Genomic DNA, 20,526 nt, shown 5'->3' on the forward strand with positions numbered 1-20,526 from the left:
ATTGATGCATATATATGTACATTACAATATAATACCAGATTCATTACATTATACGATTGGGAAAATGTTTCTGTTTTTGTCTCACCCATATTGTAATTGCCTGGATTCAATACTTGGAGATGCACCATCTAGGACTTAGAACCCCAAAATGTTTGGTTGGTACTATTCTGTATATCATCCATCTATCTATACTAACGAGCGTGTTAAGTTACTTCATCTTCTTGGGCGATGCAACATGATAATAAGAGAAGAAAAAGATCCTTGCAGTCCTTCGTGTCTCATCCATTTGGACTCTCGCCTCTTTTTTTGGTGCTCCGGACCAAACTTCTTGAGGCTGCTTTTGTGGGCAGTTTCTAGCTCAATCAATGCTTAATTCCTTATTAGCCAATTTATTAGGGTTATTTTAGCGAATAGAAATGGTAATTACCTAGATGCTAGCCCTACTTTCTTAGGACTGTTTTTTAAGATTACCGGAGTTCGCCGTGCTAATATTCTTCTAGAAAAGTTTTTATAACTTTTATTTATTTCTGGATTAAAGTAGCATCAAATTTATCTTAATCAATTTGACTAGGCATTATTGTGTCTAATTTTCTATTTTAAGAAAATTTTAAGAGGCAAAAATGAGATCTAATACTGAAGCCACAAATCATAATATTTTAGACGAAAAGCTACACAAAAAAGTGGTTGTTGGTAATTCTATATTATAATATAACAGCATAGAAACTTGTAAGGGCGTTTTATCAAAATTACCCATTTTATTTTCCCTTACACATATTTGAGTTTTTTTTTTTCCTATAATTATTCTAGTACACGATTGATGTTAAAATTTGTTTAGATAGATTTGCTTATAACCTTAATAGATACTAGATAAGCGACAATTTATAATAATCATTTAGTGTCAAATGCGCACATACATTTTACAATGAAAGCTTCTCAAAAAAAAAAAGAAAAAGAAAAAAAAATGCATATATCTGTAATACTAAAAACACATTTTTAATTGAGAGTTAGAAACAGTTTCTGCGCCCCCCCCCCCCCCCCCCCCCCCCCCCACAAAAAAAAATTAAAAAGAAATCCTAAGTCTGAAAAGCCAAAAAAAAAGAATAGTTGCGTTCGTGGCGGAATTAAAAACAACCCCTAAACACCTGCCGCATGTTCGCGATCAAAGGGCTAAAACCCAGACCCCAAACCCTCCTCTCTCCCTTCTCTCGGCGAGTCTGAGCCCCACAATCCTTCCGCCCCCACCGTCCACGTTCGCCGGCGTCGAGACCGGATCCAGGGAAGCGCGAGCGCGGCGGTGATGGGCGGCGGGCAGAAGCGTGGCCGCACGCAGCGGCGGCACTTCAAGCAGAACCGGGACAACGTCTGGAAGCACAACCCCAAGAAGACGCACACCGATGGCCCCACCACCGACGACCCCAACCCCTCGTGGGAGACCTTCGCCAACCAAAACCCCGGATTTGAGGAGTACTACAAGGTAATCCCATCTCTCTTCCCCTCTTGCCAAGATCCATTCTTGGTGCACCGAGCTTAGGTTCCTTCCAGATACTTTTTTTCGGGTTATCTGTAAAGATTTTAAGCTCCATGGGCGTGATATCGATTCTCATTGCTGCTTTCAGCATTAAAAATGTTTTGGTGATTTTCTAAAGTTGCCATCTTCTTTAAAGTTTTGATAGTAAAGCTAATATGTATGTAGTTATGATGTCCAAAGTTATTTTTTATTTTTTTATTGTATATATTGTGAGTAATAGAAATGTGGCACGGGAAGTATTTCTGAGATTTAGTTAATGGTTTCTAGTCAATCTTGGCATTTCGCAAATAAATTTGGAAGCATTCTAACATAGGATTGTCTATGATGGTCTGAAACATCATGGAAATGCAAGTGTCAAATTTAGTTTAATTTCAAACAAAGGTCTAGTGCTGTTAGCTGGTAGCTGGTAGGAATAGGAGTTTGGGGTTTAAACAATGCAAACTTGTGGGCAGGTAGTGACACATATTAACCAGGGCAATGGTTGTCAAGTCAACAACAAATAATACAACAGATCTATGAGATTATATTTTACAAATTGTAGAAGTACATTTTTCATCTGACTGTCATAATGATTTTGAAGATACGATCTGACTGACAAGTCAATATTTGAAGATATGATGAAGATGAAACTAGAAGAGAAGTTGAATGTTTGCCAGGTCTTGTGGTTAGGAGATAATTTTTGCACATTGGTGCCATTTCTATTAATTGATTCTATGCCTTCTAACCTAGGTTCTTTTTAAACACAAAGAATTAAGGATTTATGCATGAAGTCCTAAAGTGATAAATCATAATTTTGGATTAGTGATGGAGTTTCCCATGACTTTTTAGTGATCAACTTGTTATGAGCAATCATCTTTATAACTATTTTGTATTCTTCAAAGTTGTAAAAGGGCATTGAAATTTTATTCTTCTTTTTATTTTACTATTTTTGTCCATTAATATCAAGGTTCCCTGAGCCGATAAGAGGAGTTGTACTAGTTGGTGACTGGTTTGGTATGATATTGGTATATACGGTACCTAGCTGAGGCATACTAGAACCAGGGGGAGGAGAGGGTGGAGAAGGAGGGAGAGAGGGGAGAGAGAAGCATACCTCATTGGCAGTGGCAATGATACCTTAATCCTAGCCACGGAATCATTGTTGTTGTAGAAGCCTACCCTAGCCATCATCGTCATCATGGAGCCATTGTTGTCGCAACGACGTCGTCGTCATGGAGCATGGAGAGAGAGGGGATAGGACAGAGGAAGATTGGGAGAGGAGAATTGAGAGAGAGAAAGAGAGGGAGAGGAGAATTGAGAGATTGGGAGAGGAAAATCGAGAAAGAGAGAGGGGGAGAGAGGCACATACCTCGTTGGCAGCATCGATGGGACCTTAACCCTAGCCATAGAGTTGCCATCGTTGCAAAACCCAACACTAGCCAGCATTGCATCGAGAGAGGGGGGGAGAAAGATCATGAGAGGAGAATTGAGAGAGGGAGAGAAGAATCGAGAGAGAGGGAGAGGAGAATCGAGAGAGAGGGAGAGGAGCATCGAGAAAGAGGGAAAGGGAGGAGAGAGAGGAAAGTTCATTGACAACAACGATGAAACCCTAACCCTAGCCATGGAGTTGTCATTGCGGAAGCCTAACCCTAGCCAGCATTGTCATTGTAGAGTCATCGTTGTCACGGAGCATCGAGAGAGAAGGGAGAGGGGAGAGGAAGATCAGGAGAGGAGAATTGAGTGAGAGGGAAAGGATTGGGAGGGTTTTTATGACAGAAGGGTTTAGTTCAGGGGTCGGATTGGGCCAGACCCACGCAATAACCAATCAGTCCAGTTCGGTATGCCTAAGCTGCCCGATTTGGGATGGTTCAACGGTCCTTGCTTAATATACCATGCACAAAGTATATGCTTGTTTTTGAGGGAAACAAAGTTTATGCTATATGAGTAACCATTGTTTTAGACAATCATAATAATCTAAATGCATCATGTTATCCTAATCTATCTACAAGGATAGTATTACAACTTGGAGCATCCAAGGATGTATTGATAAATACAAAACTGCTGGATTTGAATGTTCCAAATTGCTGTCAATGTCCCATCAGTTGTTCTTCTGACAATTTGTCATATTAAAAGCTCTTGTTTATATGTATTTTGTTCTTGCACATGACTTTAGCTCTAATGATATTATTTTTGCTAAATCCATTGCAGTTCTTCGAGAGTTGAATGGTTGTAGCTTGAAAATGTTATTAAAAACTACCAAATTGCTTGATGACATATAAATCAAGTCTTCCATATCTAATTTTTATTTTTATTTAATTTTGAAGGGAACATCGTGGGCCAGTGCTGTATGAGATTTTTGAGACAATGTCTAAGGAAAAAATTGAAAATTTTAATGCTTAATGATTTTCTTGATATATATTTGCATGGTTGATTGAGTAGTCTAAGATTTAATATAGTCTTACACTCTTACTTTTGGGTTGATCTTAGAAGCGTTTGATACTGGCCATCCACAATCATAGTTTGAATGGTACAGATGCATAATACCACAAATTGTTCCCTAGATTTTCTAGGTACTGCTAGTTTTGTTCAAATATAATTTTTAAAAATGTCTAAATTTGCTAATAGGAGCAAGGCATTGTGCCTGAAGATGAGTGGGAAGAATTCCTTTCTTTACTCCGGAAGCCGCTGCCAGCTGCATTTAGAATCAATGCCAGGTAATTTTTCATTATGCTTTCTATTTAGGGTTTGTGCTGTAATTTAGTTGATGCTGACTTTGTGGTATGTTCTGCTAAATGCTTTATAGCGAAGTATGATTCATGTGTATAATAAGCACGAGTAAGTTCTGTTATATCTTAATTTTCTTCTATCCATTGTCAATCAGGAAGCTAACTAATAAACATTAAAATATAAACATTAGTGCAAGTTTCTTGCTTTTGCACAGCTTGCTGGCATTTTTCATATTTCTCCGATATTTGCAGATTTTCTTTGTAGAACTTTGAGATCTTAATGGCCACCAAGTTTGTTATCTTTATGGTGTTTGGTGATGTTGTCATTGGGTAAAATAAAATTTTCTTTAATTTGTTGCAGTAGCCAGTTTTTTCCAGACATTTTATCACAGCTGGGGAATGACTTCATGAAATCCCTGGAGGCTGAGGTGTCGATCCCTGTATTACATTGCTTGATATCCATGCTGGAGAAGTCATTTATTTTTGACCTCCCTGATTTATTTTTCGGTCATTCTTTATTGTTGGCAGGTTAATGATGAACATGAAATAGAAGCTATCAGGCCTTTGCCTTGGTATCCCGGGAATCTTGCCTGGCACTTAAATTTTTCCAGGATGCAACTTAGGAAAAACCAAGCACTTGAGAGGTAATGCTCGGGAATCTACTTTATTTCTTACTACTAAATTATATTTTTTATTGGGAGTTAACAGCATGATTGCTCGTTAAAAATTTGTTTGTGATTTTCTAATTTGTAATTATTTATGAAAATAGTCAACTAGTACTGCTGACAAATTGACAATTCCATTTGGATCATGCATTTTCCTTGTTAAATTTCAGGTTCCATGAGTTTCTAAAGCAGGAAAATGAGGTTGGCAACATAACAAGGCAGGAAGCTGTTAGCATGGTGGGAATTTCCTTCTAGTTTTGCATTAGGATTTCAATTTGAAATTTGACTTGTTACTTTCACATAGAACAGTTTCTTACTCTTGGCAATTTATAAGAAAATATATTTAATATTAAATAATTGCTGCAGGTACCTCCGTTGTTCTTGGATGTACTTCCGAATCACCGTATTCTTGATAGTAAGCCGCTAATTCATTTATCAGTTGATTTATTGCTACTTGTACATTTTTAGTTGTTACTATGCAACTCCTTTTGGAGGTCAACATGTGTTCCCCAAGAGGTGCCTCTTTTTGGCTCATTTCTGGAGTAAGGGTTTTAAGTATCACATCTTGTGGTTGTATCCATTAAGGTTTTTGCATATAATGCTGATTGTTGACATGCATCTGCATAAACAATAGGCAATCCTATTAGTATATACTATAAAACAAGGTCTTGAGTAACAGATCATGCTGGTTACATCATAATGGACTAATAAGAAAGTAGTACCTTGGATGCCCTCATGTCATCTTGATACCAAAGGATGTACTATATTGACACTCGGAACGAGTTTTAACAATTGGGTGTCGGTATGGGTATCGAATTTAGTATTTAAAACTTTGCTTTAAAAAGATAGATCACCATGCTAAGATTATTTTTTTCCATTTTTCTAGTTAAATAAGTTTTTGAATATGAACCTTGGAATTGGTGTCAGTCAGGTATAGGATGACTTAGCACTATACGTTGGGATGCCAATTTTTATTTTATTTTATTTTATTTTATTTTATTTTTTTTGTTGTTTGTTGTTTCTAATGGAATGTCTAGAGGGTTTAGGGTTTTGTCTTATTTAAGATATGCCAAACCAAGATGAACCATCCGGTTTACCCCGTATCAAACCGAACTGGTAGGGAATCGGGTTGGTTCGGTTTTAAATTTCGAAATCTTCCCTAAACCGCCCCAAACTAGGCGGTTTGGAGTGAAACCGGTTCGGGCCTTCCCACCTCTTTAACATGCTTGAATTATGGTTTGTCGAACGCCAGTTTATCCCGTATCAAACCGGTAGCTGACTGACACGAGTCCCGATACCAGTTTGGCGGACGTATTTTATGGTTAGGGCAGGTTTTTTGAACCGATGATTGGATTTATGATGCGCATGATCTAAGCTCTCTCTCTCTCTCCTTTTCTTCCTCTCTCCCTTCTCTTGTTACACAAGGGAGATCACGACATGTGGCAGTTGCTGTGCGGTGTGCCTGAACTCACGGGTGGTGAGGCATGTCCGGCACGGATGTGCGGGCATATCCGGCACGGATGTGAGGGCATCTCCATATGTCACCACATATCACATCCAATGGTTGCAGGCCACAAACCAGAGACGATTTGGCCGTGCCAGACTCTTCTTTAGCACGTGGATGGGCAAGATGGCGACATGTGGCAATCTTTGCATGCTGTACCCAAACGCATGGATGGCGGACTCTTGTGGATGGTGGCTACATGCGGATGTTCGCACGAACACGTGGATATCTTTGGAAGCTACCAAGCGTGACATCCAATGGCTAAACAAACTGACATGCGGCACAACCATAGAGACGGAGACGCATCACCCTCCGAAAGCCGTTGGACCCCCCGTTAATGTTATAGTATAGATTATTTGTGTTTAGAGGATGTGCTGGTACAAGGCCTCTCCTTGTGCTCTCAGATTATTTTTAAAGATGTATATATAGGCAAAACTAACAGAGCCAAGAACAGAGGCCTCTCCTTAAATGCATCTTGGTTGTTATTGGTGGGTATTTACTAGTCTCGATCGTCAAACTGGTTTGCATTGGCTAGTAAGACTAGTATCAATCAAGACAAACTACTTTTATAATTACCGGGGTCTCGGACTCGCCCCAAGACCCGATCTGTTAGAGGGTTTGATCTAGGACTACTAGGAAGCACCTAGTCTTTCAACTTTGTGCTAACATATCATTTTAGGTGGTTTTCTTATAATACTTATTTTTAATATACACGTGTATAAAGACATCAAATGGAAAGAATTCCTCCTGGGAATGCATTATTTGTTTTTGACATACATCACAAAAAAATCAAACTGAGAAGAAAAGAACAAAAAAACCAAGGAAAAAAGGAAAAACCTTATCGAACATGCATATTTCATCAAAATGGGTTTGGCTTTATGGACCTAGTTATGATCCATGAATTTTTGATTATGATTTAGAAGTGGTCCTCAAGCTGATATCGACCCTCTATTTTCATCTGCTGGATTCTTGGGCGGTGGAACTATGGGCAAGAGAGGGTCCTTCCATGAATCCTAGATGTCTAGTTGGTTGGCATGGTATCCCAGTGGAATTGTTTTTAAGGTCATTTAACCATAGAACAACCCTCCAAGGTTGCTCTAAACATAGAGTCCGATGCATCCTAGGGTTGAGGTCGATGACTTACAACCTTCGATGCATCAATAGCTTCTGCTATGCTTGGTTAGCCATGAAGGTTGATGTGGAAGTATATCATAGATATGTGCCGAGAATCCTTTGGTAAATGGAAGCAGCTGTTGCTCAAGGCATCCAATGTGAAAGACAATCAACTCCATGTTGTTCCATTTTCAGCTCTTGTTTCATAGGATGCAAACAATAACATCACCCATTGGTTGTAATTGTGTAGCTATTGGTCCTCATTACTAGAACAGCATCTTGATTGTACAACCAAAGGCTGCCAAGTAAAATATCACAGGCATCCATCAGGACCAAACAGCATCTAACATAATCTTTTACTGACCTGCAAGGTGAATATGCAAATTATTGACCCTTACAAGTTGTAACCATGGTTTGATTTTCTTTTGTGAGCCAATTCAAGCTACAGGTATCTCGATATGTTTCAATTTTGAGGCCCAACTTCTTGACTAGCTTTATAGAAACCAAATTATCTGTGCTTCTGCCATCAATTGTGACAATATTAGAATGTCCTCTGCACCTGCCCATTGTATGGAAGTTGCTATCCCTCGTCCGCTTATTGGAACATTGTGCCATTAGATCCAAAGACTCATTTCCTGAATCACCCTTCACGGTCACATGTGGGATTTCATCTTTTTGTTCCTGAGTGTCTTCAGCCTGATCTGAGTCTTCTACTAACACAGTGATAGCTCTCCTTCCTAGACAGATGCATCATAGCAACTGGGGGTGGCTATTGTGTGCATTATATCAAGGATTGTGCTGACAAAGGGTATTGATGGATACATAGCCTTGGCTGGTGTGCCGTTAGCATGGTTTTTTGGTTATCTTTCGGATTTATTTAATTTTTGGGTGTAGGTTTTGTGATCCTGCGCCAAATCCCCCGAGATTATTGATTTTGATTTCGATTTATGCTCTAATTCATGAATCCGATGATCAAACAATATTTAATTGTTGTTTGCCAAATTCCCATGATTTGACAATTAAACACAATATTCCAACTGGATTTTAGAAGGAATAAGGCAAAAGGGTGGAGGGAGAAAATTTACCTAGCTAGAATAATTTTTGAGACCCAAAAATAAAAAATCAAACTTTAATTCCACAAGTCAATCTCACTAGGTAATCTTCCTTTCTCCCTCATTTTGGTCCTACTGTACAATGATGGAGATTGGTTGCAAAACATGTTGTTTTAGTCATTTTGAGCAATATTGATCACTTTGGGGCTGTTTCGTATTTGCTTGAAGTGATGCACCTTTATACCACCAAGGGCTTGGTATGCTATGTATCAATGGATACATATTGTATCTTGATATTTCAAGCCTTGATCTAAAGTATTCTGTAACTAGTTTTGATACATATTGTATCTTGATATTTCAAGCCTTGATCTAAAGTATTCTGTAACTAGTTTTGATACATATTGTATCTTGATATTTCAAGCCTTGATCTAAAGTATTCTGCAACTAGTTTGACAGTTGTTGGAAATATCCTGCATTGCTATTCTTTTGATGGAGAGAGCCATATTAAGCATCATAATAAAAAGTCTCTTCAAAGTTCAAACCAAAGATGCAGAACCGTTCCAAATCGGACGGTTCCACTCGTTTCGAATCGTACTTGCGGCTTATCGGTATGGTTCCGGCTTCGAAAACGGTTTGCTGCCAGAGTCGGAGAAGAAGAAGAGAAAGAGAGAGCGACTAGGGAAGGGAGGGAAAAGGAGAGGCCGCGGACACCTGCGGAGGGGCGGGGGGGCCGCGGGGGCGTGGCGGAGGCTGCATCCCTCCGCAGGTGTCCGCGGCCTCTCCTTCTCCCTCCTTCTCCCGCTCACTCTCTCTTTCTCTTCTTCTCTGGCTCCGGCTGGTTTTCTCTCTCAGTACGGGCCCGACACGGCCCGTATCGACTCGTACCGCCGGACAACCGGTACGGTGTCCGGTACCGGCATAGTAGACCTTGGTTCAAACCCTTTCTTCTTTCATGCATTTGATATTTTTAGCTACCTCCTCTTTGCTATCCAATGCACTTAATCTAATTTGACTATCTTGCCTTTTGTTTCCACCTTTTCAGAAATTGAAATTAAGACTTATTAATTGGTTTTCATTCGGATTGATGGGGTATGGTTTCAATTTACTTGCTTTGATGTAGCTTAATATGTTTCAAGTTAATATTAGACATTTACAATTTGCAAGCTTTAGTTCTTACCTTTTTATGATGCAAGTGCATATGAGGTCTTATTATTTACATCTGCTTGTTTTATTGCAATTTTTCTTTCAGATTTGGAGTCATATATTTCATGCTGAATCTTGTTAATTTTAATTTTGATTTTAAAATACTGCTTACTCAGTTTTGTCAACTCAAGTTTATTTTAACCATCCTGATATATGCAGTGTGTGCAGCTCCCGGATCTAAAACTTTCCAGTTGCTTGAAATTATACACCAATCAACTAAACCTGGATTACTGCCCAATGGGCTGGTGCTTTACTTTTCCCCCTTTATCTCCAAGCTATTTCTTATTCATTATTTATTTAACATCCTGATTGAATTAAATCTGAGTGTTGGTTTTTACTGTTGCAATCACTGATTTCCCTGTGTTTCATAATCCAGATAATAGCTAATGATGTTGATGTTCAAAGATGCAATCTCCTCATCCACCAGACAAAAAGGATGTGCAGTGCCAACTTGATAGTAACAAATCATGAAGCTCAGCACTTTCCTAGTTGTGCTTTAACAATGGATCATATGGAGACTTTCAAAGGAGGACAAGAAGAACTGAAAGCAAACATTTTGCAATTTGATCGTGTTTTATGTGACGTTCCTTGCAGTGGTGATGGCACTCTGCGTAAGGCTCCTGATATTTGGAGAAAATGGTAATGCCTTACATGTCCACTTTTTCTTGATATGTAATCCTGTTATTCTTTGAATTAATTTCTCGAGACACATGAACTACCTTCAGGAATGCAGGAATGGGGAATGGTATTCATCGTCTCCAAGTGGAGATCGCTATGCGTGGTAACAAATATAGAAGCTTTATCAGTTTCTTTTTAAATATTCCGCTTCCTTAAACTAGGACTTCCACATCTAGTATCATTAGCTTCTGATAAATTTGCTGTCATTAGTGGAATCATGTGTTTTTAATGACGTACAGACATCTCTTTTGTGTATTAGCATGCCTCTTGGATGTGCAAGGTGTTAAATCAATCATTGTTAGCAACAGGCACATGTAATTCATGTCTGAAAATAATATGAATCAAATATTGTAAATCATAAATGATAAATGTATAATTATTAAATAATTTCTCGTATTTTATTATTGTCTGTTTAAATAGTCAAAAAAATATAATTTATCTATTAATATCACCCTTTCACATATAAAGGGAAGGTATGGAGGACAGGGGTGGAAAGTTTAGTAATTAAAATACAGGCTTGATCACTACTTGTCTTGAGAGTAGCAAGATATTAACTCATCTTCAATTAATTTTCTTAATATGATAATAAGAAAGTTTCTAGAAAAGGACAATGGAAAAGGGGATGGAGATTCGACTACCCCCCTATATGGATAGGAATAGTTGATTTGTTGGTGGAAAGATACTTGTAAATGCCAACATGGATACATGAGCATGCGGGATATTTACTTAGAATTGTTTCTTAATTAAGCCTGTGAAACTATAAATGAATAATGAGTGAAGGTGTCTTCCATCAACTAGTTGATAGACGGAAATATAAGCAGTGTCTTTTGCATATTGTATGCATGTAACGTGTTCAAGTGGACGGATATGACTTTCTGTACGACTTGATAACATGGAACATAGAGGCAAAAACTGCTTCTATTTTGATATTTGAGAAAAGTAATTCTGTGTGCATGTGCCCGTGTATTTGTGCATCTGTGTGTGGATGCATGTGCGCATCAAATCATTTTTTTTGTTTAGTTGAAACTTGCTATATTTCTTGTAAGACCATCATCTGCCTTATGTAGTAATGGTGCTGACCAGATTTGGGCCTAAGAAGTAAAGTGACCTTGATAATGAGATTATCATGTATATTTGATGTGAGTTATTTAAAGCCGTTACTTATTTTGTTTGGACCAGGAAGCTACTCTTTATTTCATAGTGAAAGCATATTGAAAAGTTTTGGTGTTGCACACTTGAGATAATTACAAGTTACTAGTTTCTGAATTTACATTGGAATTTATACAGAATTTCAATTATTTATTGCTGTTTGAAATTATGGTTAGCGAACACCCATGCTCGCATTAGACAAGTGTAAAATGCCTGATCTGTTGCCTTTTTGAAGCTTTTTCATATGAAACAAAGTTTTTTTTCCAAAGAAGATGAGATTGATAAAATTATGACTATCCATTTGTGGAGAACTGGAAGCTGGACGGGCACTTATACTGTTCTAACTACGAACTAGCAAATTTTCTCCCAAAGGATTAGGACTAGAGCCAAAAAGTGATTGCTTATGTTAATAATGATAATGATATTGTTGTTCTCCTCCTCCCACCAAAGGATCTGTGTATGATAAATGGTAGCTTTAAATTTAAATTTTTATTTCAAAATTTTAATTAGTCCTTGTTTAGTTATAGTAGGAATCCTTATTTTAATCTTAGTGCTTATTTTTGTGTTTTTAGTTGAATTGCTATACATAGGTACCCATCCTAAGATGTATAATTTTCATTTTTTCTAACTGAAACAATCATCATCATCATTTGACATGCAAGGGGTGGCAATTTACTCCGTACCGTCATGTACCTCACCCAACCCGACTTTGGGGTGTGTTTTACCCGACATGCAGCGGATCCAGGATGGGTATGAGTAATGGTAAAATCTGCCCCAAACCCGACCTGGATATATATAACTCTTCCCAAATTTTCTCCCCGAGGCAAAAAAATTGACTCATATGCAAAAAAAAATAAAAAATAAAAAATAAAAAATAAAAAATGTGGCTTTACTGGACCCAATCAATCCAGCCCGCCCCATCTAATTCTACTTGTCCTGCGTCGCCTCGAGGCAAGTACGGGGCGATTACAAGTAATGGCCTACCCAATCCATACCGTTGCGATCCCTAGGACACAGCTTGTCCTTTTTCAGCTTAGGGTTCATATTCAGTAATTGCACATCACTGTTGAGGTGCATATATATTTGTCATGCTTTGGTCCAGCTAGAGGCATCCTGATCTACTATGTATCCTCTTTACCCCCTATATTTTATTATAGGGGTTTTCTTGTCCCTACATTTTAATTACAGCCTTGATTCCTTACACATTTCCACATTTTTCCACTCTTTTTGATAAAATGAATCCGGTGTAGCAAGATAATATTATTTTGTATTCTCTCCCCTCAATTCTCGCTAATTTAACCACTCTTGCAGTCCCTCAAAAGTATTACATAATGAACTTACTGACTAACGCTGATTTGAACTTGCATTTTTTCCCCTGAAGTTAACTGCCGTGGCTTCATTCTCAAATCACTTTGATGGATCATAACTTCTTTTGCTTCATTCTGCTTTGCAAGAACAAATTGCTAAGTCTTTGTTGTAAAAAAAAAAAAATGAATTGTTGCTGGATTTGGACAGGAACCTCAGCATCAAGTGTGCCTTATATTATTAAAGACAAGATCTAGCATCACACCACAATAATGCTTCACTGCTTTTGACATAGATCAGCAACTGCTTCTCTGTGCTCTTTTTTATATTGTGCTCTACCACATCAATTGCAGTTGTTTGCTTATTGCATGTCCAAGTTCATTTACTTAATTGTATCATTGGATCTAAATCTGAAGCTTCTTTTCTTCTGAAGTTGTCAATATACATACATTGAGTAAACAGAAGCACGATGATGACCATGAAGAAAAAACTCTTTTATATAATACTTATTAGTATTTTTGCTGGCAAGATTTTTCAAGGCCATGGTCATCAAGGTTTAGGCTTATGCCAGTATTATATTGCTGTTTGCAGGTATAGCTTTGCTTAAAGTGGGTGGAAGAATGGTTTACTCTACTTGCTCAATGAATCCAGTGGAAGATGAGGCTGTTGTAGCTGAGGTTATTTAATGTTTACTAGAAAGATATTATGTTACTAGGTGTTATAAAATTAACCATCCAACACAAGTCTCATTTGTTAATATTGTGTTAGATCTCTCATTTTGAACTTTTTGGGTATTTCCTTCCTACTATTTGATTATATGAAATTTGTTTACATCTTACTCTCCAACATTTTTTATTTGCTTATCTTTGTTTAATCACCAGGTTATTTTAAACATATGAAAGTAAAACACAGAAGTTAGTAAGTTAGTTTCCACATTTCACTCAAATAAATTGAAGGGCTTAAGTACTTGTGAAAAGGCCTACCATGCTATGATGATATCATTATTTATTACGGGCTATACGTCATATGCCCGAGCAATATTACTATATTCCTAGTCGATCTTATTATGTCTTGGTTAGATGCTAGTATACTTTTGAGCACATTCACTTTTTAAATTTTTACTTTTTCAGCATTTGATGTGCTGTCTTGCTATTTACTTTTATCTTTTAATTCCGATTACTAGTAATTATATCTCATTTTGCAAGATTTAGAAGAAAACCTAAGTTTCCAACCACTTCAGTGTGACTTCATTATAGTAGCTTTCTTGGTGCATAACTACCATATATCAGATGACGATACCTCTTATTCTACATGCTTCCCTTTTATTCTAAACACTACATTATGTTCGACTTTTTTTTTTTTGACTTTTCGTGATTAATCTTAAAAGATTGAGGGATCAACGATTTGGAATCGCAAAAGACTAAAACTTATATAGTTACTAAAATTTGAAAAATTACTCAGGCTCCAAATTAGTTGGAGATTTGTAATGCTACTAGGACTTGATAATGGGTATACCCTTTGCTACAATTTGCATGCTCATTAAATCAACTTGATTGGTCTAGTTAAATAGGACATTCTTGAATACAATAACTCTTACATATGCTCAAAAGTCAGACACCAAATATATTTCCATCATGTATTGCTAATTAATTTAGCAGGAAGATGCGTAGAAGTTTTTTTAAAATTTGTTTTTGCTGATTTTCTATGAAATTGATAGACTCAACTTATATACCTTCATGATATTATTTGATTTGACTCTTTATAATAGCCAGTGATGAACTCTTTGAATTTTCATGCTGTTGCTTAAATTTCTGATGATTGTCAATCATGTGAGTCCTTGGCAAACTTGAATATTTTGAAGCTGATTTCAGTCGCCATGCCTTATGCTATCATTCACATCATCCGATTGGTTTCAGTGGTTTTCAATACGTGTTCAGTTTATTTTTTACGCGTGTCTTTTACCAATATGGGCTTTTTTAAATGTTGTTTACATATGTTTGTTTTGCCTGTTACAGTTTTATATACTTTTTCTACTTTACTCCTTGTAATGTTGGGTCGTGTGTCTCGTATCTATCTAGATTCTTCGGAGAAGTGGGGGGTCAGTTGAGCTTGTTGATGTCTCGTCTGAGCTACCTGAATTGATCCACCGCCCTGGTCTTAAGACATGGAAGGTCAGGTTCAAAGTTGGATTTATAGCAAAATATAGCATCATTCTGTTAAATTATCCATTTTGCATCTATTTGATGGTTTTGGTTAAAGACCACCAAAACACATGATTTATGGTATCTAGCACTTTTGTTTTGTGTGTGTGTATAACATTCAACATTTTGGATCTTCAATTTGATGGTTTATCATTGGTTTTGAAGTTTTGATTCATTAAATCTCTCACCAAAAGTTTAATGTTTAGGGTGGTCCAAACTCCCCCTTCTCTCTCTCTCTCTCTCTCACACACACACACACACACACACACACAACACACACACACACATGCACTTTCGAAGCCTTGATGCATGCATTGCCCATTATGTTTTGTCCTTATTATACCACTTGCAGCTTGAAGGCCTGATTGTTTCTTGCCTGGATAAATATTTTTTGGATGCTGTCCCATTGAGTTTTCCTATATTCGTCAATAAAGATGTTTCTGCTTACATTTTGTCAACTCTAACTTCACAGGTAAAAGATAAAGGTCTATGGCTAACTTCTTATAAAGATGTCCCTATCCATAGGAGTGTGATATCACCAAGCATGTTTCCTTCTAATCAAAGCTGCGGAGGGAGACCCGTGTCATGTGATGGTGCTCAAGAGGAAGTAGAAGTACTTGGTACTAATACTGGGAAGGAGAATATTACCAATCTGAGAGTGAGAGATCAGGATTATAAAAGCAAAGAACATGAAACTCACTGTGGGGACTCGCAAAATAATAAAGTGCAGGCAGACACTGGTGAAACTGCAAAGAAATTGGAGGAAGTTTCCAGCAACAAAAGTCCAGCTGCTGAAGAACTAGATGGCGATTCCAAAGTTGAATTTTCAACTTTTCCGCTTGAGCGCTGCATGAGGATCCTTCCTCATGATCAAAACAGTGGAGCATTTTTCATTGCTGTTCTTCAGAAGCTATCCCATTTGCATGGTAATTCAGGTCTATTTACTTGCTCTGTCTTTTAATGTTTTCTCAGAATAGCATATTTTAGCATATCGTTTTGCTTTGTTGCATGATTGCCATGACAAAAGTGAGTTTGCTTGACTATTATTTCTTCTTGCACTTCTTCCAGCTAGTGATACAAAGCAGTCAAATAATATTAGGAATAAGGTATCAGCAGCTGTGGGTGAAAACCGTAAGGATGAACTTAAGGCAGAGATTAAGCCATCTGAAGATCTACACCATCAAACTGTTGCTGAAGCAGCTTCCAGTGCCAAGTTAATAGGTGATCAGTCAAAAGAAAATTCAAACACTAATAATATGTGTTCCAAAGTTAGAGACTCAAAGGAAGTGGTTGCTTGTGGTGATGGGGAGACTGGCCAAGTGGGAAAGAAAAACGTTAAGGGAAAGTTACAGATACAGGGCAAGTGGAGAGGGGTTGATCCTGTTGTACTTTTCACAGATGAAACTACTATTAACAGTATAAGATCCTTCTATGGTATCAGTGAATGTTTTGCCCTTGATGGTCACCTTGTGACTCGAAATAATGACGCTAATCATGTGAAGAGGATTTATTATGTATCAAAATCAGTTCATGATGTCCTCCAGCTAAACTTCAGTGTTGGGCAACGACTTAAGATAACGTCTCTTGGCCTTAAGATTTTTGTAAGTGTTACTTTCCCTTGCACATTTTCTCCTTTCCTTCTGAAGGGCATATGAGATTACAATACCCTAATATAATGATAGCTGTTTATCAAACTTCTGAACTAAATTTTACCATTCTAGCAAATAGCCTACTGTGTTTATATTGCAACCTGATGCACTTGTTCACGAAGGCACTTGTGCCTGTTCATCTGAAATTATCCATAACTTTTGTTATGAACTTTTATGTATTGTTTTAGAGGTTAGGTAATTGACGCTGATGTTATATTTAATATAAAGCTTGGAAATAGATGTTGGGTCTGTCCTGGAAGCATATCCTTACATCTGCCTGTATCGTAAACCTGTGCAGTTGATTATCTGACAAAACTACCTATAGTTTACGTACTATGGATTTATAATAATGTTATATTAAATCCCATAATATGGTTGACTTGACTGCTTCTTTCATAATACGTCTTTAGAGGACAGAAGTAGTGCATTGATTTGTTGACATGCAAATGCTGGTTTGACTGCCTTACATTATTATTGACTTGTGCCACTGTTGTTGTGTGGGTGGTAGGCGATGACAGGTCTTCTTTTGTATGCAAACCTTCTCACCCACAAACATTGTCCTTTTTCTTAGTTGTACCAAGCTTTTCATCTTATCATTTTGCATATTACCCTTATATGGCATTGTCCTTTGTTTTAGTTTTTCTTTTTTCAAAAATGACCTTATGGATTGATTAGGGGCCTGTGTTGGTGGCGTCTAGAAAATTTCAACCCAGGAATTCCATTATCTCTGTCAATTGTTTTGGTCTCTCTCCCTCCCTCAGGTGAAACTTGATTCAAGAGATGGGACTGTTAACAGAGAAAGACATATAGGTATTCTATCTCCCACTGGAAAGGAGAAACAATGTTTATTCTAGTATGTAATTTTTTGTATTTTAAATGATGTTGATGAGACCTGTTACTTTTCTTGTGTAGTTAGTGGGGTTTATTCTCGGGAACGTGTCTGTAGGGTATGTCGTGTCATTTGGATTCTACATGTCATATATTTACGGAACTAAGTGTCTTGTTAGAATTATATTGGGATTTTGCCTGTTATGTAATGTCTATTGGAGCTGCCCTTTGACTTACCTCCATCAGTAGATCTTTTTTTTTTCTTCACTTTCACTATCTCAATGAAATGAAGTTGGATGGGTTTCATCCATCTTGTTCTCACCCAAAAAGAAAGAAAAAGAAAAAAAAGTTATACCTTGATAACTTGATCATCTATATTCAGTTCTCTTAATTTCATTCCCAGACTTACCACATCACGTGCTTTGATGGAATAATTCTGCTGCATTTTTGTTTTTTAAGTCTCAAGAATTTTTTGCATGTAACAATTTTGTTCGACAAAATGCTCCACAGAAGCTTTGCGATTTATTATATTCTAATTTATGGAAAATCTAAATTTATATTTCATATATATATATATATATCCCCAAATAACAATCTCCAAATATTTGAATCATCATTAATTCTCTTATTGTAGGGAATGTCATTAGCAAACATGCATCACACATGCATGTTTGCTAGTATATCATAAAATCACGCATATGGACAGCAGAAGGTAATTCATAATAAATAAACCTAGCATCATATAGACATCATAGGAAGCAAATACTACATAGAGCTACACAGAGAGAGAGAGAGAGAGAGAGAGAGAGATAGAGAGAGAGAGAGAGAGAGAGAGAGTTTCAGATGTATATTAGTTGTAAAAGATCTCCACTATATAGCTTTTATACTTGAGTGTCAGACCATGGCTAAAATTTAAAAAGATGTACTCGAACAACAATGGGCATACTTTTTATGTCCTAGGTTCAAATAAGTTTCCTTTGCTTATTAGTTAATCCGTGAAGGAATTAAGAATGCTTTGATATTTATAAAGAAAAATTTTCAAGTAATTCTATGTCACTAAAATCTTGATCTCACTATGATGTTTGAGCCATTGCGGCAGCTGATTTCATGTGACTACATATTCTCTATGATCAAATCAGGAGAGACAAAAACCAAAGGATGACTCATCACCATGTTTGTTCCGAGTATCATCAGAAGGATTACCATTGCTGCTTCCATACATCAGCAAACAGATCTTGTATGCATCCTTTGTGGACTTTCAGCACCTTCTACAGTACAGGACCGTCAAATTCACAGATTTTGTTGATGCCAGCTTTGGTGAGAAGGCTTCGAATTTGATGTCAGGTTGCTGCGTGGTGGTGCTTAATGAAGGTGACTATTATATGCCTCATATATGCTCATTTATTGTTAATCTTGGAAATATTTGAGTCATTGGTTTAGCAATCTCTATTCATGTGGAAAAGATTGTGCTCTGGTTGCAGGAAACCAAATAACAGATAATATTGTGGCAGATGCCTCGACAATTGCCATTGTTTGCTGGAAAGGCAAGACGAATGTGAGCATCCTAGTCTCGCCATTGGATGCTAAAGAACTACTGGAAAGGCTAGCTGTGCGTTTTGGAAGTGAAAGAGGCACATTATTGGAAGAAAATGAGACCAATTCCGAGATTGATACAATAAAAAACTCTGAGGATGCTGAATCTACTGACGACTTTGAGATGGCTGATCAGGAAGGTTTGTGAGCGAGAAGTGATTAAACAAATAATAACGAGGCAATAAGAAGATTTTGGTTTGAGGGAGCCACTACTATAGGTAAGTACCATAACAATCCAGCTACATATTTGAAGATTCAGCATATTTAACAATATTTTTCCTTAAATCCTGGTCTGTGTTTTTTTTATGTGAAATTTTATTTCTTTCAGGCATTGGAAAGCAAAGAGGAAGATCTATTACTATTTGAGAGTATATATATGAGCTGCTCTAGTCATAATTTTAGATTCTCCAGTCTTTGTTGGTTTGTAGAGCTTTCAATCTTGGTCTTGATTCCACAGTGTGGCAGCGAAGAAGATTTTGGCTTGTGTAAACTTGTTATTCAATAATGATCTGGGTTCTTCATACAATGTAACTTAGCTACTCATTTTAGCAACTTGTTTCTCATGCAGGGGCTTTTTACATTTTTAGTTGTTACATGACAATTGGAAGTATTGTATGAAAAATTAGCATTTGTAACGTGTGAGGGCTATATGACAGACTGACAGTTGAAGCGTTACATGACGAAGTACTAGTCTCTCTGTCAATTTTTCATGGAATTGAAAAACCTCCTTCCTCTTCCTCTCAAATTTTAAAACCCTAACCTCTTATTCCCGGTGAGCCCATCACGAAACCAGGTTAAGCTCCAGTGCGGGCATTGGTTTGGAATGCCCTTCCCTTTGCTGGCCGCTGGAGCTGTTCCAAGATTGCAGGAGCCATTCCCTTCCTCATCTCAACCCGCTGGAGCCTGGGGATTGGTTCTGTTCTAAAAAGGCCTATGTGGGAATGGAGAAGGATTTATTAGAACTATAGCTTTTATTCTGTGTTTATTCTTTGGATTTACGGGAAGTTTTTGAGTTCATCCTTAGCATCAACATTGATTAATGAAGAATCCTTGTACTAATGAAAATTATTGGCTTCTTTGGTCCTTTATTCACATCCAAGCATTTTCTTCCCTCGTAATTAATGCTTCTGGTTCCCTTTATCCATTTCATGCTTTATTTTAGATTTCTTAGAATATGGCTCCTTCTTTTGGAGCAAATCCGTGCAAAAGGTTCTCCAAAACCGTGAGTTCGTGGTCTTCGATATGGAAAGTTTAATGAGATACCAGCTCGATTCATCTTTTGAGAAGGTAACGAGAGTTTCCTGAATTTGCTGAAATTCCGAATTTTCAATAAGCTCGGCTCCTTTGCCATATTGT

General features: G+C 37.3%; 1 protein-coding gene across 4 annotated transcripts; it reads left to right on the forward strand.

The window, feature by feature from the left end:
• Nucleotides 1-1,001: 1,001 nt before the first annotated feature.
• LOC103707955 (uncharacterized) lies at nt 1,002-19,845 on the forward strand. 4 transcript variants are annotated; one of them, XM_088711909.2, is made up of 16 exons: nt 1,002-1,474; nt 4,130-4,218; nt 4,592-4,658; nt 4,759-4,874; nt 5,066-5,132; nt 5,262-5,310; nt 9,927-10,012; nt 10,144-10,406; nt 10,493-10,548; nt 13,491-13,576; nt 14,978-15,070; nt 15,573-16,035; nt 16,169-16,701; nt 18,717-18,948; nt 19,041-19,388; nt 19,499-19,845. In XM_088711909.2, the coding sequence occupies exons 1-15, from the start codon at nt 1,298-1,300 to the stop codon at nt 19,316-19,318; spliced, it is 2,655 nt and encodes an 884-aa protein (XP_088568035.1). In that variant the 5' UTR covers nt 1,002-1,297; the 3' UTR covers nt 19,319-19,388; nt 19,499-19,845. The 4 variants fall into 4 exon arrangements, with proteins under 4 accessions (XP_088568035.1, XP_088568037.1, XP_088568036.1 ...); XM_088711911.2 differs by having other exon boundaries at nt 19,059-19,388; XM_088711910.2 differs by having other exon boundaries at nt 15,573-16,026.
• Nucleotides 19,846-20,526: the final 681 nt, after the last annotated feature.

This window comes from Phoenix dactylifera, chromosome 15 (genome assembly GCF_051530095.1).
Source record: "Phoenix dactylifera cultivar Ajwa chromosome 15, Ajwa_hap1_PhDact_Kaust_v1.1, whole genome shotgun sequence".
In the NCBI taxonomy this organism is placed as follows: Eukaryota; Viridiplantae; Streptophyta; class Magnoliopsida; order Arecales; family Arecaceae; genus Phoenix; species Phoenix dactylifera.

Excerpts from the sequence above, each read along its gene's own strand:
- LOC103707955 (XM_088711909.2), top strand. The coding sequence starts at position 1,298 with ATGGGCGGCGGGCAGAAGCGTGGCCGCACGCAGCGGCGGCACTTCAAG. Across the intron at positions 5,133-5,261 it reads GGCAGGAAGCTGTTAGCATG|GTACCTCCGTTGTTCTTGGA; the intron begins GTGGGAATTTCC and ends TAATTGCTGCAG. Across the intron at positions 5,311-9,926 it reads GAATCACCGTATTCTTGATA|TGTGTGCAGCTCCCGGATCT; the intron begins GTAAGCCGCTAA and ends TGATATATGCAG.